Source organism: Glycine max, chromosome 19 (genome assembly GCF_000004515.6).
Source record: "Glycine max cultivar Williams 82 chromosome 19, Glycine_max_v4.0, whole genome shotgun sequence".
In the NCBI taxonomy this organism is placed as follows: Eukaryota; Viridiplantae; Streptophyta; class Magnoliopsida; order Fabales; family Fabaceae; genus Glycine; species Glycine max.
Window position 1 is genome coordinate 44,504,536 of NC_038255.2, and position 18,946 is coordinate 44,523,481.

General features: G+C 32.0%; 2 protein-coding genes across 2 annotated transcripts; both read right to left on the reverse strand.

The window, feature by feature from the left end:
* Positions 1-218: 218 nt before the first annotated feature.
* On the reverse strand, positions 219-4,880 carry LOC100809499 (diaminopimelate decarboxylase 2, chloroplastic-like). Its single transcript, NM_001255053.1, is given in 8 exon segments — positions 219-299; positions 711-800; positions 935-1,057; positions 1,673-1,858; positions 2,794-2,955; positions 3,182-3,331; positions 4,066-4,240; positions 4,381-4,880. Coding segments are annotated over 8 exon segments (1,467 nt in total).
* A 6,120-nt stretch (positions 4,881-11,000) lies between these two features.
* On the reverse strand, positions 11,001-16,121 carry LOC100810030 (cytokinin riboside 5'-monophosphate phosphoribohydrolase LOG3). Its single transcript, XM_003554332.5, has 7 exons — positions 15,707-16,121; positions 14,991-15,088; positions 14,779-14,809; positions 14,336-14,435; positions 12,775-12,845; positions 12,524-12,667; positions 11,001-12,110 (listed from the first exon to the last, which is right to left on the reverse strand). The coding sequence occupies exons 1-7, from the start codon at positions 15,824-15,826 to the stop codon at positions 12,015-12,017; spliced, it is 660 nt and encodes a 219-aa protein (XP_003554380.1). The 5' UTR covers positions 15,827-16,121; the 3' UTR covers positions 11,001-12,014.
* Positions 16,122-18,946: the final 2,825 nt, after the last annotated feature.

Consider the following 18,946-nt stretch of genomic DNA (forward strand, 5'->3'; position numbering starts at 1 on the left):
GCGCTTTTATTAAATTGACATTGGAAGGAGGCAATTGAATGCAGTGTAAAATCTAACTGAAATCAACTTTATTCTCTGTTCCTGTCATGGGAGTCAACATTCAATTAGAACGGAAGAAACAGAACTACAAGAGTCATGCATTCATTGACGAGGAAAGATTCAAACTCCAAGTACATAACAATTCTCCAGCCTTCTTTCCTACAAGATAAATTATTAGCTCAAAGCCCCTCAAAAAACCGAATGTGGTCTTCAAAAGTCTCTCCATGTCTTATTTTGCTCACTGATCCATCATCTTCAACCTAAAATATTTTATAAAATATAAAAAATGAAGATGAAGTTAAAATTTGTTTTCATGTAAAGTTCTACTAAAGATTGGGCTTAAAACTTTAACGGGATTCTACAAAAGGAATAAATCTAATAAGACCATTGCCAACACGAAATGCCATTAAATATTTATAACTTTCAATCATTAATCGTAACAAGCAATATCCCTTATTTTTTCAAATACATGTTAAACTTCAAATGATTTTACTAAAGACACAGGAAAACAAAAAGAAAACAATTAAGAAATATCTTACTCAAAAAGGTATTGCTAATATCTAATATGTTTTTTTTCATTAATGACTATCAAAATGCATTTTCACTCAACCGCTCTACTATAAAGAAGACTGCTGAACAAGGTTAGCAAGTGGAAAAAGGAAATTTCATACCCAATACTCAGGAGGCCGCATCTTTAGATTGTAGGTTGATGCCATGCTCATGCAATAAGCACCAGCATCATGAACAACCAAACCAGTACCCTGACATTAAAATTCAGATGAGATAGTTTAAACAAGTTGGCATTGTTGTCTTTGTCATAGTTTTGCATAGATTATGCATGTATATTATTATTATGTAAGCAACTATATAACAAAAGATAAATATATGATATTACCTTGGCTGGAGTAGGAAGTTCTCTTCCTTTTCCTAAGAAATCTGCAGACTCACAGACAGGGCCAACCACATCAAAAGTTTCTGTTTCAGCATTTGACGGGGCAGGGGAAACCAGCTCTATATGCTGCAACCATACAATGAAAATGTCACTAAACATTCATGTAAACGAAAATTGATACAATACAACCCAGTTGCATGACTGTAGAATCAGGTGACCATAATCACCTTATGCCCTGTCAACATCCAAATTCCAAACAGTTTCTTTAGAATGCAGTTCTGTTATTTACTAGATAACATCATAACAGCTTTAAATGCCATGTTAAATCTAACTGAATTTATTTTTCATCTTTTTTCCATCGACAGTGTCAACATTCAACCAGAATTGGGAAAACAACCAAAAACGTAATTGCATCCTTTGGCAAGGAGTGGTCCAAGTCCCAAAAACCTTTTTTTCTTCTTTACATTAGATCCAGCACACACAAGGGGGTGGAGGTTGTAGAATCCCAGCCAAACCATAATATAATAATATGCTGAGCAAGATTTAAGAGTGCATAATACGTTATTAGAAAGCACATGCATTCAACGGGTCTAGAATCCTTCATTGGTTTCCAATGCAATATAGCAGAAAGGAGACATCAGACACAAATTTCTCTAAAGAAAAAACTGTCTGTTATACATTACCAATACTGATGTATTGGATGATAAGTCATAACAAACTTAGGGTACTTATAACATTTACCTGGTAAGCATCATAAAGACTAGGGCGGATAAGTTCAGCCATACTTCCATCAATTACAATGAAGTTTTTAGATCCATTAGTTTTAACACCTGTCACCCGGTTAACTAAGCAACACGTGTTTGCAATGAGTGATCTTCCTGGTTCAATGATGAGATTAAGACCACGTGAAATAACAAGATCTCGTACCTGTTCCAACCATGAAAAAAAAATGGAATTAGCAGGGATACAAAGTGCACAGTTAAAACGTAGTATAACTTACTTATTCTGAGATAAAGGAGTAGTATAACAGGTCCAAGTCTGTACCATAAATAGGCAGTTAAGAAGAAGAAGAAGATGCTCCTCTATGATTTATAACACATACAAACATGTGTCAAATACTGTTCATAGTATATGCTATTTATAGGACTCGAATAAATACCACATGTAGTTATACTCTAGAAATATCTTGGTTGGTAGAGCTGTGAGACATAATATGAGAGTGCTCGGGTTCAAATCTGGCAATTTATACTGCCCATATCCCCTCCCCCCCTCCTCTCCCTCTCATGTGAGGCTCCCAGTGGACTTCCTTCCTTCAAAGGCCCACCTCAGTGGTGGGTCCCCCCAACAAAAAACATGGACCTATAAGACCTCCATTCTCTGCCATTTGCCACAAGCAAAAGGTCCAATAGTTACTTCTATAGAAATTCTACTGCATGAAAACTTCCATCTTAATAAAAGAAGACTATTGCTAAGAACTTAACATCACAACTGACAACTGAAATCTAGTAATTTATGTATATGAGATGTTTTGGTCCTTTGCACTATTGCATCTTTCATCAACTATAATCAGCAAACATGAATCTCAATAGATGGCATTGATCTAGTTCCTGAAATACTGTAACAAAACATATCTTTGCATAATCTATAAAAATGTTATAGTTCTCAAAGGACTTATTTACCACATTTCTGTGCATGACACAATTACAAAAATGGTAAATGCTACATTTTTTGTGTAACATTGCAATACTAAGAACACTCATTTAAAAGTCATTACTCAGTAGTGATATTCATTATGCTTGCAAGCAATTGCAAACTTAATAACATATAGAATGAATTGATGAAGTGAGATATATAGTCCTCACAGTGTCAATGAGATCTCTAGGTGTAGGAAGGATGGCACCAGAATGATAATAATCTATCCCAAGTCCTCCACCAATATTTAAGTAATCAACTTCAAAACCCTGATCTCGGATTTGGTCAATGTAGTTGATCATAATGGTGGCTGCATCCCTGAAAATGTCAACCTGAAAAAGAAAGAAAAAAATGCAACAATAATTTCAACATTTTATATTTAGATAAAGATTGAGAATCAACATAAAGTAGTGCAAAACTACAAATTGAGCTAAGAAAGCATGAACGCTGAACGCAAAATAAAGCAAGAAAACATAAATTGAAAAAAAAAATAAGGTATATCTCAAAGTAGCAAAGCAAAAAAGAAGCAACAGAAAAAATAAAGAATTTCCATCTAACCTTGGTAATTGTTGAACCAAGATGGCAGTGGGCCCCTACAAGTTTGAGCTCATTAGGATGTTCCTTCACTGCATCTAAAAAGCACTGCAGCTTCTCATTTCTAATGCCAAATTTAGAGTTCTTATTCCCAGTGGCAACATAAGGATGAACCTAAGGATGACAAAGATAAAAGTTTAAATATTCTAAATGATAAACATAATATAAACAGCGATGCAGATGAGAGCTACAAAATCTGGAGGTCTCAAGTTTAGCAATGGTGCGTTGTGCACTAACCAGTCAATCACAACTTGTAAGTTTTAATGACAATGAAGGTAAATGCAGGAAGAGGGAAGGAAACCACCAGTGGAAGGAAGATATCATATGAATGGAAATTATGAAATATGTAATTGCTTGTGAACATTGTTGATTGTTGAAATATTACAAAGTTGTTTGCAATCAGATATCCTGAGCAATGCATCAAGTAGAACTTCCATGAATGTGTTAGCGTGTGTTTGGTTTATTGGCAGCACACTTTCTACTACAACAAAAATGAAAAAGCTTGTCTCACATTAGATTGGCTTTAACGTCAGTTCCAGTTCTCTAAACAGACATCCAACCATACTATAAGGACAATTTTCAGTTTCTTCTAAACTTGAAAACTTATTTTAGCCCCACTAATCCTAGAAGAGAAAATATAGTTTTTTTTTTAAAAAAACACACAATTATTTTCTTCCTTGGAAGCCTCTTTGGATCTGTGCACACCTCAGTTGCTTATCAGTTACCAAATGAGCAAGGACAATAACTCATTGTTGCAAAAATTGCCAAAACCTCTATCCTCTAAGTGAATTACAAGACGCATGAGTCAAACTTCGCTACTCGTGTGTCAAACCTGTACAACAACATACCTGTGGATCCACATCAGGATTAATCCGAAGTAAAACATTGACCTTCTTCCCAGCCCTTTTTGCAGCCTCTACAATGTTTTCCAAGTCAAACTCACTATCAATGTTGACAAACACACCTTCCTGAGCAGCCAAGACCAAATCCTCCAAGATTTTCCCATTCCCATTAAAGATACACCTATTCATCCAACCCAAAATTACATTAAGAATCACAAAAAATCCTTAACAACACAAAATACAAAAACAGCCAAACAACATGCAATGCAGGTGAAAAAGAACACAACAAACAAATTCATGGGTTGAGTGACATTATTAAACCTTGTGGGATCAAAGCCAGCTCGAAGAGCCAACTTCAGCTCATTCCCACTAACAAGCACAGCACCACAACCCAAGTGCCTCAAATGTTCCAAAATCTTCAAGTTATTATTGGCCTTAATGGCATAACCAATTATGGAGTTCAACCCTTCCAATGCATCCTTGTAGGCTTCAACATTCCTAGTTATCTGGGGCTTGCTGTACAAATAGAAAGGTCTTCTCTCAACAGATTCCATGATGTCATGCACCTTGAGGCCCTCACAGTACAGATACCCATCTTCGGATTTGGTGAAACAGTGCTGAAAATGAGCGTTCTTTGTGTCCTCCACCGAGGTTTTGACAGCGTTCTGCGAGAGAACCGCTCTGAGAGCACGTGGTTTTGTGGTGGCTTTGAATTTGAGGGGCAGAAAAAAAAGCTTTTGGGATAACGCGTTTTGGTTTAAGGAGTGGCTGTAGGTTTTGGGAAGGGAAGGAGAGTGAGAAAGAATGTTTGAGCCTGCCATGGCTGTGTGTTGTTGGTGGAAGATTTTGCCGACAAGACAATGTGTGTTGCAAGGATAATCACAAGACAAAACCCTCGCCCATGTTCTAATTTGTGTTTTATATATATATATAGCAATTTAGCATATTTTCTACTAAACTACGGTGACAATTTGGGCTTCAGAGGCTAGAGGCTGCTCTTTGGTCAAGGGAATTCCTATTGGGCACAAGAAGAATTGTTATTAGCCCCTATCAACTTGTAAAACTAATGGAAAACATCATTTTATCCCTTAGTTATCACACCCTTTCTATTGACCTTCACCTGCACCCCAACAAATATACAAAAAAAATATAATTCCATGTACAAAATATAAAATAGAATAGTTTGTACCTGTAATTACATTTTCATTGTGTTTGTTGAAGTACAAAAATATAACAAAAACATGATTTTGCGTGTAAAATATGAAAACGTAATCATGATTCTATTTTGGATTGTGTATGTGAAATCAGGTTTAATTGTATTTTTCAAAATGAAACAAATATACAACAAAAACATGATTGTGTGATTTCATTTGAGATTTCGTACACGAAATAATGTTTCATTATAGTGTAGGGATACAAACAAAATATAAAATGGAAACAAGTTTTCAAATACAAAATATGAAATGGAATCATGATTCCGTTTTCATATTTTGTTGGCATCTATAATGAAAACCTGATTTTGTACCCATAGCAATGATGTTGGGCCAATAACAACCCTCTTTGATCAATTGGAAAACCCAAATTATTTGTGTTCCAGTCATGCCAAGAAAGACGGCCCAAATATTTACATTCTTTATAGAATTTTTTCAGGTCCAGTATTTACAGGTTAAATGAACAATGTTGCTTTTGTCAGCCTAATAACCTTTTTATTTTAATTAAATGAACAGGAATGTTTATTAGTTCCCTTTTGCTTTTTTCTTCTGTTTCTTTTCCACCAACACACACAAAAAAAAAAAAATCAGGAATGTAGAGAAAAGAAGGGGAAGAAAAACAAAATGTGAGAAAAGTTAAAGAAGTTAATTAATTTTGATTTAGAGTGGAAAGTTTTATTATGGATGAATTAATAATGTTAACAATGTGTATCTTGAAATGTGATTTTCTTCGGTATTTTTTATAAGATTCAGTTAACTCATTTATAATGATTAAAAACTACTTCTTTTTTTTTATCATACAGCATGTGTGAAGTATTTCGTTGGTTCACCGAAGAACTTATAAACCATTTTTTGTAGAATTCTTTCTTCAATTATATTTTTTTTATCCATAATATTAAAACTCAAGATGTTATTTAAAAAAATAAAAGATCGAAATCTAATTCTACTTATTTCCAAAAAAGAGAGTTCAGATATTTAGGAGGTGTATTGGATTAGCATTTCAAAAGATTTTAAAATATTTTTTTTTATAAAAAAAAGTCTTCTAGTATTTAATCAGAATTTTTAAATGGTATAAATAAGTTTTATGGTATTCAATTAAAATTTTTAATTTTTTTTAAGAAAGACAACAAATTCCAATGGTATTCAATTAGGATTTTTATAACTTATAAAAAGTTTGTTGGTATTAAAAAATATACAAATAGTTTTTAAGAAGGATTTCGATAAATTTTATACGATTTTTTAGTATAAAACATCTATCAAATAATGTCACTCAAACTCTTGAGATTTTACTAGACTTTTTTTATTTATATTTTCTATGTTACCAGATTTTCTTTTATCCCATGACATATACCTTTTTCTCTATTTAATATTCTTTAATGTGTGTATATTATATATATTTCTTCTATTCTTTTGAAATAAAAAATGTCAAATATACTATTCTCTGTGCATTTTTTTCATTTGTTTTTTAAATTAAATTAATGTTTGTCTTATGTGCTAAGACTAACCATATTTTTTTTATATTGAATATGTCTATTACGTGCTCGACGTAATATTTTTGTGAATATCACCTTTAATTTTGTCATCCACATACCTCAATAACCCTCTTACCAATTTTCCACTCTCACTATTCTCTTCTAGTATATGTTTGTGATAATTGTGAAATTTGAGTTAAATTAATAGTTAATTTGGCTAAGAATGATTATAATTTTTCACTTTACTATTGTTTTAATGAAATAATGAAGAAATTAATATCATTGTAATTTTTTATCAGCAAAAGTCAAAAGAAAAAAATTTCAAGTGTTTTGAAGGAAAATTGATGCAAAAACCGAAAGAAAAAGCCTTGAAGAAAAATTGGAGACTGAGACAGCTCACTTAGCGCACAAGACCGACTCAACGCGTGTGCTAGCTTAGCGGCCAATTCACGCTTAGCACGAAGAAGGCCCACGAGAAAGCCCAAGGTCGCGCTTAGCACAAACACCGTGCTAAGCGCGTGATTAAACCGTTATTCTCGCTAAGCCCAGGAGTGCGCACTCAGCGCAAAGTCAGCGTAAAAAGTAAGGTACCTTAGGCTTATAAAAAGAGTAGGAAGAAGGGAAAGACACGTCGAATCGCAAAGCTCTTTATTAAAGATATCCAAAGTTTGAGCATCTTTAATATGGGAAATCCTCCTTCTCTAGCCATTCCTCACTTATTTTCTTTTAGTCATCCAAACCTTTTTTTCATCCATATTAGCATGTGAAGTGTAAGGCCTCTCATGACTATGAAAGGCTAAACCCCCTCTATTGGGAGCCTAGCAGCCAATACCCTTGTAATGTAATTTCTTTTATCATTTATTAAATGCAATTTCTATTTCTATTGTTCCTTTTTTGGTCTTCATTTTTATTATATGGTCTGATTATCCATGCATTTGTTTTAGGAGTTATACATTTGAAAATGATAATTTATAAAGAACTGAGAAATGACATTTAAACAATTCATTGCTAAGGATAAAGTGACTTTGTTTTACATCTGCATACATTTTCATACTTCATGCAATTTACTATTCTATTTTTTGCAAAGGGATTTGGGAGAGAGAATAAATAAATTAGACTCTTCATCGTGAGAGATCAAGGTTGAGTGTCTTGGTAGATGTGAGTGGAAATTGAGAAATCATTTAATAGAGAAAAAACATTAATATTACATCAAGGGTAGTTAGTCATGTTAGGCCTAATAAATTTAAATTATGAAGTTATCATTTGTCTTTAATCTTGTTTATTTTATTGTTCTTGTCCTTTTAATTTCAAATTCTTGCATTCTTCTCTCCATTGCAACCGGGTATTCATCAACCATCAACGTAAGTATAAACAAAGTCCTTTTGAATTTGACACCCGGACTTTCGTTTTTACTTTATTACGTGTGACAAATTGATACACTTCTATCTTTTAATTCAAATCTCGCCATTTCTTATTATTCTTTTACTAACTCTTATAATTTTGAATATATTTTTAAAAATTCATAAAAAAATTTCAAATCTTATAAATTTATAAAAAAAATTTCAAATTTGTTAATTTTTTATTAATATAAATCCATTAAATTTTAAACTATCATAAAAGTTTTGTAAAAAAATATGACAAATCATAATATTTCTACATAAACTTTAATATCTGCAAGACTTTTTTATACTAAAATAATTTTTTAAAATCCTATTTAAATACACCCATATATTAGTTTTAATTCTTTTAGTCTCTCGTTAGTTATTTCTCAAAATGCTTTGTATATTAAACAAAATTAGACTCCGAAATAGCTTAACATATCAATGTATTCCACGTACTATTTATTAAACTCAGAAATAACTCATAAAATAAAAAAATGTAAAAAAAAAAAAACATTTTAAATTCACTCTTATAAAAGGATGGAGCAAAACCTCTAATTTCATTCTTAAGAAAAGAATCGGAGGAAGTATAATATTATTATTTAAAACATATTTTTTATTATTAATTGAAATTTACTGTAAATCATAATTGTTTGTGGATATCGCTTCTTATTTAATAAACCTCTTTTATGATTTTATAATTTTTAATCAATAAAAAAATACATTATGAAGAGTGATTTAGAAAATGTTTTAATAATACGCTTCTATAATTTATTATGATCCAGAGTATCGTTTGGGTGTTGAAAGTGGTTAAACATACAAAGATTTACGTGTGCTCTAAAAGTGGGCTACATATATTTTTTCTCTGCTTTGTGTCTTTGATTTTTTATGTGAATCGGTTTTATTTAACATTACTTTGATTTGGTTGGGATATTGAAGATATTCTTTGTCACAATTGTTTTCCATGAGTTCAAACTTATCAGACCAAAAAGTTCATGTTAAGTTCAACTTTATTTAATATAGTTGAACCATTCTTTGAACGTGATTTTTTTTATTTAGATAATAAAACAGGAGGTTGGAAAATTTTTCTTTCTCACTCTTTTTTTAATATTAAAAAATATTTTTATGACACTAATTAAAAATATAAATAGAAATTATTTAATAAAAGTAGAATACTTATTACATTAAAATACATCAATTATTTAATACTTATTTTATAAATATTTAAAAATATTTAATAAAATATATCAAATATACTCTTTAATTATTATTCTTAAGACACTTGCTCTTAAGATACTTCTTTTACTTTCTTGCCATAAATTATCTCCACATGTGAATCAGAATTTATGTAAAACTAAAAGCAACTTTAGTTCAGATATTTTTGCTGATTTCTCTTTTACGTTGATCTTGTTAGATGAGAAACGTTGTTTGCAGAAGTAAATGAATCAAAAAATTTCTTTACTCTCCTGTCATGTTATCATTTAAGTAATTAGTGTTAAAGTTGTTCTGACATTGGTGTATGTACTGGCCTTTTAAGATGGTTTTTTCATTTAAACAAAAAACCCAATCAATCATAGGTTCATGATAATTTTTAGAACTTTATATGCAATTTTAAAGAACAAAACTGCCCAGGCATATGGGCTAATTAATGTCATTAAACTTGGTCTTCACATTGGGGACCAATTTTGGGTACAAATATTATGAGGAGCGCCATGGTCATGATTAAGACACCCTTGATAACATATACCTTTTCTTTATTGAAAACAAAATAAAAAAGGGGATCATTGTCGGTTAAAAGAGAAGGACTTACGAAAAGAAGAGATAATTATCGACATAATTTAGACTAATGCATTTGCACACACAAAGGTAAATTTCTGTATATGGTGAAACATGCCAATAAAATCATTTGATGTCAAATTTTTTTTCCTTATCCATCAGACACGGTTTAAGATATTGTTGTCAATCGTTACAACGGAAATTTGGCAATGTAATGCCTGTCCTTTTTACTTGAGAAAACTGAAAACAAACGTTGAACCATATTACACAAACCCTGTTACCTAACATAACAATAAAATATTCCGTGAAAGCTGCTTTCACAAGGAAGTGGTCCTAGACGTAGACGTTTGCCAAAACTAGCACTACATAATGCACAGTCAACCGTGTATATTATAGTCAATAACCAAGAGTAGCTCTTTAATTTAAACAAGTTGACTGAATACATAGAAAGGAGCTTTTCCCATGACCCTATCATTTTCCCTTTTTTTTTTTACTCTCTGGTTAAAGATGAAGAGCTTTCCCAGTCCTCATGTACTACCATATAACTTTTTCCTCCATCCATTATTACATTGTTTTCTTCCTTCATTTTCAAACATTTTGGATTTGAACGTCCCCGGGGGAAGGGGGAGAGAGACCTTACAATGGAAACTTATTCAATACATTATTTTGTCAACTCCTCCACCTTTTATTATGTTACACAAGATGAAGGCATTTTTTTTAATCCAAAGTATCCATTAATTGAAAATCAATGACTAAATTTTCAAAGTACTAAAATTGATTTACAGAGTCATTTTCTCTAAACAAATATTTTTTCCATACATGCGTTTAAGAATTGAATTCCTAATCTCCTCATGCTTACCAGATAAGTTATTTATTAGTCATGTCACATACCATATTAATGGATATATCTCTTTCTTTCTTCTCTAAAACTAATTCAAGTAACAACAACTTTTGAAGAAATCAAATTCATTATATGTGAAATATTTATTGAAAAAAATCAATCTCTTAAATGAAATCTATGTGGCTCGAAGGATTTGACTCCCGAATCAGGGAGCCTCCATATTCACTTAAGGTGTTTGTTATATGTGACCTTGATGTGAGCTGTTTGACTTTAATACCTCTTTGCAATGCCATGTACAAACTTTTAACATCATTTCAAAGCAAAACACATCAGAAGAGCTCATGAGTGCTACTACACAACCACTCAAAGCTTCCGGAGAGATATCTCAGAGCCAATAGCCCCAAATGTACAAAACAATTCTTTCAACCACTGGCAAATGTTTAGATGAAACCGGGGACCAAAGATGCCCATCATATTGCCTTGTGATGCATGTGCCACATGACCCCTTTAACTTTATCTTTGAAATCCCATGTTGCCCTCGCCAACACATGGCACTGTCCCATTCGCTGGGGCATTAAATGGCCCTACAAACTTCACTCTCTTGGTCCAACCGACCTGAGGAATGCAACCCTTTTCTCTCCATTGCACTTCCACCCAAGAATTGGCCCCGGTCACCGAGTACTGTGTCTCTCTTGTTTGTTGTCTCTAGTTCTGTCACTCTCCTATACCTCTTGAACTCAAATTCCAGTTAATTCAAGCATGCCAGGAACATATCTGTCTCATATTTGGACCCATTATTAATTATTAGCACTTGCCAACATTTAAGTTGGACCATAGTTATCTACACTACCCCCCATCAAGCCATGTACTGTGTTCTTTGTTTATTTCTTATTCATCTGGTTCTATCATCTATTGAAAAAAAATTTCGCAACTGCTTCATGAGTATGTACTCCATTCATTCAAATTATAGAACAAACTTTCAAATTAAGAATAAGTACTAGTATATGGAAATTTTGCTCGAGGTGCTTCTTTTGACTAGTTAAACGTAAAAATTAATTGGCATTGAATGATAATAGTAAGTTCAAATTTAAGAGAATCAAAGTTTCACAAGGTAATAACTAATAAAGTAGTATCACATATTAAGGTCAATCCTGGTAATTTACACAAGAAATTAAAAAGGATAAAAAGCAGAATAGTGCGGTAGTCGAAAATATAACTTTGTTCCATCTCCAAAATTCTATATGGTCTAATGTTCCGTGCACGTGAAGTAACCCAACTACCTTGACATGTCATAATCTTGAGGGTATGCAAGCTGCTGTTCTATCTGCCAACTCAACTTGGAAGCAACACCCTCATGACACGGAACGTAATCCTGTGAATTAAACAGGAAAATATTTCACTTTCTTCTTTCATATTACCGAACTTCATAGTTTTGCACCAGAAAAAGTTGATTCCGTATACAATTGATTTGCTAAGCTTTGATGATATAAATGTGCATATTCTTGGACATCCAAGAAAAGTTTTTATTTTGTGCATCTACAAATCTTTCAATTGCCTATTTACATATGCAGCACGAAATCAGAGAAACTTTTGATTTGATGCGACTTCTCTAATGAAATCAGAGAAAGTGGTTTTTATATAAGACAGTTGCTTCTAATTGTGAGAATCAAACTGAAAAGGAGTTGTAATATGCTCTCGCAGCCTCACAAGACTTTTCACAATGAATTTGAGGTTTGATCAAAAGGGTATGTAAGAATCAACATCTGTTTTATTAAAACATATTACCTCCAATTTCTTCACCAACTCTTTTGCTGTTGGTGCTGATACAATTATGTGGCGAGCATTTGGACTGATAAATCCCTCTTCCACAGCTTTGTCAATAAATGACAGCAAGGAATTAAAGTATCCATCAACATTTACTAATCCCACCTACAATTTTTGGAATGTCAATGCTGATTAGGCTTCAAGAACAAGACGATTAAAGGGACATGAATTGAAGAATAGTATAAATTCCCATAATGAAACAGGTCAATTACTGGCTTGTCATGAATCCCAAGTTGTGCCCAGGTTATGACTTCAAGAAGCTCCTCTAGAGTCCCATATCCACCTGCATGTAACTTGCATGAGTTTCTTTAGGAATTGAAGCACAAGCACACGATAAAAATGAGAAAAACAAAGTCAAATTGAACAGTTATACTTGCTCACCCTGGTAGTAGTAAAAGTATAAAAAGGAAATTGATATTTAATTGAATAATTTGAAAACTTTATTTCACTTATTTTTTGTTTTTGGTTTGACTGTGGTGTCTATGAATCCCCATATCCAAGATTAACTACTGCTACTCCATGTTGGGTGCCTGTCATGGACTTAACACTACCAACTTCTTGTTCAAATGCAATCATGGATTTGGCAGTGTCAAGGGAGAGTTCATGTATTGACCCTCCTGGGAAATCAACTTTCGTACGAATGACAACTTTGTCTTTGCTCACTCTCTCTCTCTCTCTCTCTCTCTCTCTCTCTCTCTCTTTGTGTCACCCATTTTCAGCATTCAATTATTCTCTGAAGATGATAACAACGACCAGTTAAAAAAAAGTCTTTGAAAAGGGTCAAGCGTTATTCCGTGTCAGGTGCCGGTGGCTAGTTGGAAACGTTATCTCGTGAAAGTTCTCTTGCTTCACTTCAAGGTTCTAACCAAAGTTGAGGAAAAAAATGGTATGTAATTATGTATTCAACCTGAACCGTAATCAGTGTCCCAGAGCCGCAGAAGCTCTAATTTTTAGTTCGAGATATATTAATATTAAGGGCTCATGTAAGGTCAACATCATTTTCAGCGAGCTTTGAAGGGTTGCTCTCTCTAATCATAGGATTGGGATGTGCCATGAAAGTTGGTTTTGCAGCACTGTCAATTGAATCATGAAATTGAATAAAAGAGGCACACAACTACACAAGATGGTTTGAGATTCTTTTTTTAAAATTACTAAATTCATGTCCTATCCTCCATGCCTCAATGTTTACTTAATAAGTGGACAACTAGTCAACATTATCCATTACGTGTCGTGCCTTCCAAATCATGACACAAAAGTTTTTAACGCCTTGTCAAGTAGCTAGCATCCATAATTAGGCGTGGTAAACACTTTAAAATTCTTTAGCCAAAAAGGTTTAGCAAAGAAAAACACCAAAGCCTGTGTCAGTTTAAAAAGTTAGGAAACTTTTGTAGACATAACCATTTTACTGAAAAGCAACGCTAGTAGTAGTAACACCGAGAAATCAACGGGAAACATGTTGGTTAACTAGCCTCGAAAGAATCAAATAGAGATATGTTCATTGTTGCACACTATAACCACGAAAAAAAATAATTTTAAATTCACTTACAGCATTTTTTTTTTATCAATTCTTATTAATTATGCAGAAAACTTGAATATTTTTTTTATATATATTTTAGATATCAAACACATTTATTTTTTTTCATTCAATACTTACTTCCTAAAATACTACTTGGCAAGATATAACATAATGAAGCACATAATGGATACAAACTTGTACTATTTCGTTAATGTGTCACTGATTCTAATGTGCAAACAAGTATTTTGATGGCTCACCTGGTAAGGCAATAAAGGCGTCTGAATGCTTGGCCATCTCTGCCTTCCTTTGGTGCATATCAGCAACAGCTTTTACTTCTCCCACTGTTTCACCAGTCAGCTGCAAAGGAACATCAAAGCAAAGGAATTCAAAGAAAGAGCCACTTAGTAATGATGAAAGTTTCTGGAATGGTAATTTGATACATTTAACCTATTTCTATGACATATTACAAGACCACTAAGAAAAGCATTGGCCAAAAGAAAACAAAATAGTATCAACAAAACTGGAAAATAACTAAATTTTCAAAATTGACAACATGGTCATGGAATGCATGAATAGAATCCTTCATGAAGTTGAGAAACAAATAAAATACTGAAAAACACAAGTAGGAATATTTTAAAGTTTAAAGCTTGAAGAAAAAAGGGATTAAGCTTTCTCTACTGGCTGAAGCAGATATACATACCTCTCGAGGCATGAGCGTCTTGGGAATAACTCTGCAAGAGACAACATGACAAATATAGCATCAATGGTGAAAGAGACCAACAAAAGCAAACACAGTGGTTACTAATTGAGTATGAGTTCCTATTCTTGCCTTTTTCCCAACATCTTTGTGGGAAAAAAGAGAAAGGGGAATTAAAAAAAGAAACAAAAGTGAAGAGTGTTTATGTTACTTACCCAATGACATGGCGACCGCCATCATGAACAGCTTGTGAAACTAAACCCATTAGACCAATGCTTCCCCCTCCATACACCAGATCGATGTTCCTTGAGACCTTAATTCCAACACCATTCAAAAAACAAATATTAATCAGCCTTGAAATAGTAAAACAATAATAGTGGTGGCTATGATTGTGTATGTGTATGATCTCAAAAAATATAAAAGAGATAAAAAGCATGAGTAATGAATGACCCTTTAGAAAACAATCCCATGAGAGTACATTATTTACTGTTTGACTGAAAGTAAAAGGGAAAATGATTCCTCAAAGCTCACTCAGCCGAGGGCTATTGCTAAGTCCGTACAGTGTTCAGTTCAGAGCTACTGAACCAAAAGCTCAAGAGGTAAAAATAAAATAAAAATGGAGACTTCAAGCTCTAAGCACGTGAAGAGAAAAAAAAAGTATGCAAAATTTTAGAGCTTCAGAATGTTTTTGAGGTTGTTTTGCCTGTCATGAAGAGACATCATCGTTTGCATATGCAAACTAAACCAAGACATAAGTCATTTTTATTATGAACAAAGTGACCTTACACAAATATTAATGAAGTTGAAAATGGAAGCAAAATATTCAAGACCCCATCAAAAAAATTTAATAAGAAAGTTTTGGAAGATTTTGAGGAAAAGAAAAGAAAAGCATAATGTAAGTTGAAAAGAACGGCATGAATATATAGCGTACCAATTCATTGCCAAGTTGAATGGCAGCATCTTGGTAGCTACTCTTCTTGCCAGGGCTACTGCCACAGAACACACAAATCCTCTTGAACTTTGAATGCCTTATCTCACTTCGTGTCTCCATTTGTTAGTTATATTAACTTTCACAGTCACACAACAGAATTTTGTAACGTTTCGCTAACAAAAGAGTCTCCCTCCAAATTCTGATCCTAACACTCCCTTGGTTTTTCCACTTGTGACAAACAAGTGTGAGTGTCACAGAAGCATTAACCACTAACAAAATTACACTCTTTAGACTCTATGCTTGCTTTGCTACAACTCTTGCAAGTCTCATGGCTTTATATAAAACCACGTTAGTCTTCGCACGTGGCCGCCTTAGCGGTTGGCACGCGCGGACTCCTACTCTCGCGCTCCCACTCTATTTATGCCTCCTGATTAGTATTTTTTTCGCTGACCATGGTTGGTTCCATATTTGAAAGCACTAATTAATCAAGAAAGGTCCACAGGCTGAATATTTTTTTCACTAAAGTTTATTTTATTTTAAGTATTAATTAAAATTCAAACTTGAATCACTTGAAAGACACAGGTCATTGTCACTTTTGTTAAGCATTGTTAGTTTATTATGCAGTAGTATTTAAGAAAGTAACATTTTCTTTTAATAATTAAATATTTTAATTTTGTTTTTTAGTTTTAATATTTTGATGAGTTTAAAATATAATTTTGCATTTATAATTTAACAGTAAGTAACATCCAAGTTGTATCAATCAAATGAAAAAAAAAATTACATGTTAAACACGATTTTTCTTCACATGAAAAACTATATATTTTTTCTTTGTCCTTTTATTTAAATGTATCTTATCAATAATTTTTAATTAAATATCAACTGAAAAATAGTATTTAATAATATAAATTATCATAACTAATAATTTGCATTTGATAATAATAGCTAATATTAAATCATTGATATCAATAATTATTTTTTAAACAGTTACATATAGAGATGACATATCATATAAGAATGAAAATGATTAAATCTAGACCCTTCATATATAATTATACACTCTAGATTTATTCATCTCCCTTTAATATAAAATATTTTCTCTTATAATATATATACTCACACATTTACCAAAAAAATGAAATTGATTTTTACTGGTAGTAAGAATAGACATTAAATTTTTCATTCTCAATGTTTGTTTGTTCAAGAATGGAATTGTACTTTTCTCCATTTCATGAAGTGACATAAAATAAATTTAAAAATTACATTACTAAATATAATTTTTATATTATTATTTAATTATTAATTATTATGTATAATAATATTATTAATTTTTGAAATAATTAATTTAAAGATTATATTTATGGTGGTTTATAATTAGCTGATGGTATAAAATTTGTACATTGACTGTGTATCAAAATTAAATCATGTAAATACTTATTTTGATGTTTATATATTTATTGACAAATAATATCGTATCCTTTCATTTTATTTAATTTTTATGTTTGAAGTTCACTCCAAAAACGAAGTGGATGAATGAGAGAAATAGAGGTCTTGTTTGGATAAAGAGAAAAAAATAAAAAGAAAAATGAAATAACCTTTTTTATAAATTAAAATTAATTTACGTGTAAGTTAATTTGTAAAAAAAATTATATTAGTTTCTTCAAGATTTATTATATGCACAAACTAATTTAGCTTATAAAATAATCTCATTTTATTTTTTCTTATAAATGTTAACAAAAAGATTTATTCAAACAGGACAGAAAAAGAAAGACAGAGAATAAATTATATAATAACTGGTGCAATGGAAAAGAAAAAGATATGTGAAAAAATATAGAGTGGTAGGATGAAGGATAAAAATGAGTATACATTAACAGTGATGCCAAGTATTACCTCATCGAGGCTCAAAACCCCCTCGTCTTGAATGAAACTGGACCCAAAGGTTTCTAGGTCTAAACATAAAATTGTATAAATGAAAAATTTAATTTCTTTATCCAAATATAAAATTTTAAAAATAATTTTTTTATTAAAATATTTTAAATTCTTAATTTTTTTTTAGAATTTTAAATTATCTCATCCAAATAGACTCCTAAGAAAATTGTCAATTTTAAATAAAAACAAAATAATAAAAGAAGATCAAAAGTTATTGATATAAATAATTTGATACTTGAGTTTTTAATCAATGTTGGGGTTCCATTTTTAATTTGGACATGAAGTCACATATGAAAATATCATTTTATCCTAAAATAAATTAACTCAGCAGACAAAAACTAGTTGGGTGTCAAATAAAAAGCTTCGTATACCTATGTTTAAAGAAAACTCTAAATGAAGTTATTATATTTTGAGATTAATGTCTACTCATTTTCCCATTTTTACAGAATGCAACAAGAATATCATTTTACACTAAAAAAAAAATCTTCATCCCAAATATATATATATATATATATATATATATTTTCACAGCTTCATCCCAAATATCCTTTAGTAACAGCCATTAATTGGCATAGATTTTTTATTGTTTAATCTACATAAATAGGGTGTAGTGGAAAGTGCGTTCTTTCGTAAAGGACGCATACCTATGTGTTCGATTTTTATGTCAGTTTTTACTGGGAGGACCATACCTATGTGGTTCCAAGTAAAGGGGGCTGGGAATGGCAATCTGAGGTCTAATTCACCGAGGACACGAGTCCATGTTTCCCTTATCTCTTTCCAAAACGATTATTTTTTTGGGTCTAGCTATGAGAATCATTGAATTCCATCACCTGAAATTTGATCATGGGTGTGGTGTGAACCTTTATGCCTGTGATGTGCACCTAGATAACCGAGGCGTTATCCAAGAAAATAAGTCCTCATTGCCAGTCACGAGTTATATTAGTGTCAATTATGATTATGAGCAAAACACTGGCATTTTGTTTCCTTACACTTGTTCTGTTTTGTATTGGTTTAGTCCTGCCTTAGCCAAAAGTGTTGAAATCATTTAACTGGGCATTATCTAAGAAGGGGACTGAATCAACCAAGAAAGTGATTTGTCCATAACTTTTTCAACTAACCAAAATAACAATGTTTGCTTAAACTAATGAGAACAAACCCTCTTCCTAACCACCATAAAAGACTTAAAACAATTAATAATTCTTCCATGGAAAAGAAAAGCATAGTGGGAACTCGACCACTGTCTTTGCTTTACCCCTACAAGGCGACAATGAAAAAATGACATACGAATCTTATTACTCTTGTGCCTTTGATTAG

What these genes read in the sequence shown, in the direction of transcription:
- LOC100810030 (XM_003554332.5), bottom strand. Translation starts at nt 15,826, where the DNA reads ATGGAGACACGAAGTGAGATAAGGCATTCAAAGTTCAAGAGGATTTGT. An exon ending in GGCGGTCGCCATGTCATTGG is followed by an intron (nt 14,810 to 14,990) that starts GTAAGTAACATA and finishes TGTCTCTTGCAG; the next exon opens with AGTTATTCCCAAGACGCTCA. An exon ending in TTGGGATTCATGACAAGCCA is followed by an intron (nt 12,668 to 12,774) that starts GTAATTGACCTG and finishes CAAAAATTGTAG; the next exon opens with GTGGGATTAGTAAATGTTGA.